Below are 4,258 nucleotides of genomic sequence, written 5' to 3' on the forward strand. Positions count from 1 at the left end.
AGCTGTCAAGGGTAAGCGTCGACAAGAGACTTATCGCGAGATGGTTAGAGTCTTCTGCCAAGAGTTGCAATCGCGAAACGCGGTTGGCATCGATGAGGGCGATAGGGGCGGCGCGGCGATGACAGGAGCTGTGCCGTCCCTGCGAACATAGAGTCTGACACTGAGGTTCCAAGCGCACATCAGCCTTCCCCTGAGCAAAGATCTCAGAGGCTGCGGGACAATATTAACCAGCTCATAGAGCAGAGCTCAGCGTTCCGTAGCTATCAGGCTGATACTCTCGTAGGCACGGCGAGAGATGTTCTACTGACGGGGGTGGTCGACGTACAGGCCATTGAGAGATGGCTGGGCCTGATCTTCCCGCCGTCAACTGTGCGCCCTCCACAGCGCGCTTCGACGAAGCAGCGCAGTCCTCCTAACACAAAAGAGCAGGAAGCAGAAAAGAAAGAGAAAATATGCACATCTGCTGTCTCTCTACAAGAAGAGCCCAAAGACCTGCCTATCGCACGTCCTCGGAGGCGGCTCAGCACGTGAGCGACCGTCCGCTGTCGAATTCAACGGGTACTGGCGTCCCGTGATGGAGGCGTCCAATGGCGCGGATGGAGACATGACGGCCTTACGCGAGTCGTACGGGAAAGCGCGTACCAGCCGGAGCCGTCCGCCGACAGCCAGAGGGATTCATCTCGAAGGCCTAGGTGAGGGCGCCGCCACTGGCCCAACTCGAGTGGCGGATAAGGCCTCGCTCTTTATAAAACCTGTCGAGGTTCGAAGGATTTCGATCAAGACTGGTAATGCGCCCAGATTGGACCAGATTACGCCGAAAATGTGGAACGCCGTTCCCCTTGCTTTTCGTGCGCTTCTGTTCAATCTGCTGCTCCTGGCAAGAACGGTACCCTCGTCGATTGCCACAACAAAAACTGTATTCCTTGAGAAGAGAGGGATGTCCGACCGGCCAGTACCGGCGGAATCCCGACCTCTCAGCATAGGATCAGTTGTGATAAGACACTTGCACAAAATTCTTGCCAAACGTTTAGCGGCCCTGGACGTGTTCGACACTCGCCAAAAAGGTTTCCGGCCGGTGGATGGGGTGTGTGAGAACGTCACAGTCCTGTCGGCTGTGCTCGGTGATGCCCGGAGGCGGTGTCGGACATTACATCTGGCGTGCATTGACCTGTCGAAAGCATTTGACACGGTCTCGCACCCAGCTATACATAAGACTCTCGAAGAACTGGACCTCTCTTGGGAGTTTAAAAAGTATATCAAAGCTGTCTATTCGGATGCGCAAACGGTGATCGGATCCGTCACCAGTGGAGTGTCGGCCATTAAAATCGGTCGTGGCGTAAGACAGGGTGATCCGCTATCGCCGCTACTGTTCAATCTAGTCGTGGATAGAACACTGGCAATTCTCTCGGAGGATGTTGGTTATCAGTTGGGGGATGAGCTGATCAGCGCCTTGGGCTACGCAGACGACATTGTGCTCCTTGCCTCTACCAGGTCCGGTCTACAGGAGAACCTGACACGGCTTCAGGCTGCTTTTGCGCGTAATGGACTAACCATCAATGCAAAGGAAACAGAAGTGTTGTCCATGGTGGCGTCCAGTAGAGACAAAAAGGTGAAAATTGACACAACACCTTACTTCACCGTGGGGGGAGCGCTGATCCCGCAAAGATCCCTGTCGATATTTGGGCGTACCTGGGCTGCATGTACGAAGGTGCTAGGGAATTCGCCAATGATCCGCCCCTAGCTCATTCCATCGAGCAACTTACTAAAGCGTCTCTGAAGCCGCAACAACGGCTGAGGCTCTTGCGTGACTTTCTCCTACTACGGTATTATCACCGTTGGATAGTGGGAACAGTCACGGCCAAAACGTTGAGGGGCGTTGATGTTATGGTACGCACAGCCATTAGACGATAGTTGCGATTTCCCATGATGTTTCTGCTGGATATTTTCATGCACTGATACAGAGTGGCAGGCTTGGTTTGCCTCTATTCAAGACTCTAATCCCTATTCTGTAGTTCGACCGACTGCAGCGGTTGTGTCACAGCACTCTGCCCGCGGCGCGCGCCGCCGCCGAAACCACATTCGTGGCTAGGCGGTTGGTTTGGTGTGAGAACCAGATGCGCATCCTGGGCAACAAGGTGCATACGACCGCTGAGCTCAGACAACAGTGTGCAGCCTGGTTGCGCGAGTCATGCGATGGGAACGGGCTCAGGGAGGCGGAAACGTCGAAACTGAGTTCCCACTGGGTGTCGGCGGGCGCCGACCTCATTTCCGGAGCCGACTACGTGCACTATCATCACATACGGGCCAACTGTATTCCGTCGAGAGTCTTCCGAGGTCGTGATGGGCGCAAAGTTCGCGGTCGTGCTAGTTGCTCCGATATCGAGATGCCGGCTCACTACGTCCAGCGTTGCTTCAGAACGCACGGAGGGAGAATCTTACGGCATAACGATCTTTGTCGTCGAATCGGTGGCTTCCTACAGCAGAAGGGATGGCATGTCGATGCGGAGTTAGTCTATTCGATCTCTGCCGGGGCGGCCCGACCTGACCATTGTTAAGGGTGGTGAGGCAGTGGTCGTAGACGCGCAAGTAGTATCCAGCGAAACTGCGTTAGAGGTGTCGCATGAGCGCAAGGTAGAGAAGTACCGATCTTGTGATGATCTGGTGGACCGGGTGGCGGAGCGCACAGGAGTGCCGTGTGATAATGTCCGTTTCACCGCCATTACAATCTCATGGCGAGGTGTCTAGAGCCCTAGGAGCAAGGGTGAATTGCGTAGTCTGGGCCTAACACCTGCCCAATTGCGTACGCTTACGACTCGCGTCCTTTGGAACTCATGGCTGAATTGGAAAAGATTCAACAGAATAACAACCCGTTATATGCCAGGGCGGAACGTAACCGCGGTTAGTGGTGCACGTCGGCTTGGCACGTAGAGTTGGGTGCCTCCGCATCAGCGGACGAGTAAGAATGTGAGTGTACATGATTAGTAGAGTGAAAGTTGCTAGACAGCGCCTTTGAAGCACTTCCAGGGTGTTAGCTGCAAACACCGACAGTAAACCACCTTACAATATCGTTGTAGGTTCAGAATGACTGTGCATTATTGCAGTCGTTTTGCCTTAAACGAAACAAATAGCCAAATGCCTCGTTATTTAATTAGTGACGCGCATGAATGGATTAACGAGATTCCCACTGTTCTTATCTACTATCTAGCGAAACCACTGCCAAGGGAACGGGCTTGGAAAAATTAGCGGGGAAAGAAAACCCTGTTGAGCTTGACTCTAGTCTGGCACAGTAACCTGAGGGGGGCGGGCGCAAGGGTTTGCCGACTGTACGCGGGGGTAGTGCATGCCGTGGCACTTTACGGGGCGCCCATATGGGCCCCCGAGATGGTGGCAACCGAGCGCTTGAAGGCGCCAATGCGTCGCGCTCAGCTACTGGTGGCCATCAAGGTGTCACGCGCATATCGCACCACCTTGCATGCGGCGGCGACGGCCCTGTCCGGGCTACCACCGGTGGAGCTTCTCGCGGAGTTACGAGCCAGGGTTTTCTGGCGTACGCGGGAGCTCCAAAGACAGGGGGTAGCTATAACGGGCAGGATCCGTCTCGCAATAAGGGAGGATGTAAAGACGGCCCTCTATAATAAATGGGAGGAGTACCTCGCCAATCCCGCATTGGCGGGAAGGAGGGTCGTCCAAGCCGTCCAGCCATGCCTACGGGAGTGGGCGAGTAGGAGGGAATGCGGACTCACGTTCCATATGACACAGGTGCTCACCGGACATGGGTGCTTCGGTGAGTACCTGTGTCGAATAAAGAGGGAGCGCACCACAGAGTACCACCACTGCGGAGCGGAGGTGGACTAGGCGCAACATATCCTCGCGCATTGTCCTACGTGGGAGGGTGAACGCCGAGTCCTCCGCGAAAGTTTCGGGCAGGATCTCTCCCTCTCGACCATTGTGGCAGCCACGGATGAGAGGGTGGATAAGTGGGAAACCATGTCTTATTTTTGCGGAACTGTTATGAGACAGAAAGAGGAGACAGAGAGGATCTGGCGCGGGGAGCAACCTGCGCCGGATCAACCAAACGATAGCAACGGTTTCTTTAGAAGGCTTCGGGGCTGCTTCCCCGAGCGGGCAAAAGAAGAGACCTCTTAACTACCTACTGAATAGACAATTGGAAGGAAGGGGGAAAAGTGGTGGCGATGTTTGTAGATTTAAAGGCAGCCTTTGATTCAGTAGACAGGGAGGTGTTAATTGAAGCGCTGAT

General features: G+C 54.7%; 1 protein-coding gene across 1 annotated transcript; it reads left to right on the forward strand.

Moving 5' to 3' along the window:
• Nucleotides 1-3,381: 3,381 nt before the first annotated feature.
• On the forward strand, nucleotides 3,382-3,855 carry LOC139822316 (uncharacterized). The gene has a single exon (XM_071793925.1). It carries the CDS (start codon nucleotides 3,382-3,384, stop codon nucleotides 3,853-3,855), a length of 474 nt encoding a protein of 157 aa, XP_071650026.1.
• Nucleotides 3,856-4,258: the final 403 nt, after the last annotated feature.

This window comes from Temnothorax longispinosus, chromosome 11 (genome assembly GCF_030848805.1).
Source record: "Temnothorax longispinosus isolate EJ_2023e chromosome 11, Tlon_JGU_v1, whole genome shotgun sequence".
Taxonomy (NCBI): Eukaryota; Metazoa; Arthropoda; class Insecta; order Hymenoptera; family Formicidae; genus Temnothorax; species Temnothorax longispinosus.

Coding starts and splice junctions, on each gene's coding strand:
- LOC139822316 (XM_071793925.1), top strand. CDS start 3,382: ATGGTGGCAACCGAGCGCTTGAAGGCGCCAATGCGTCGCGCTCAGCTA.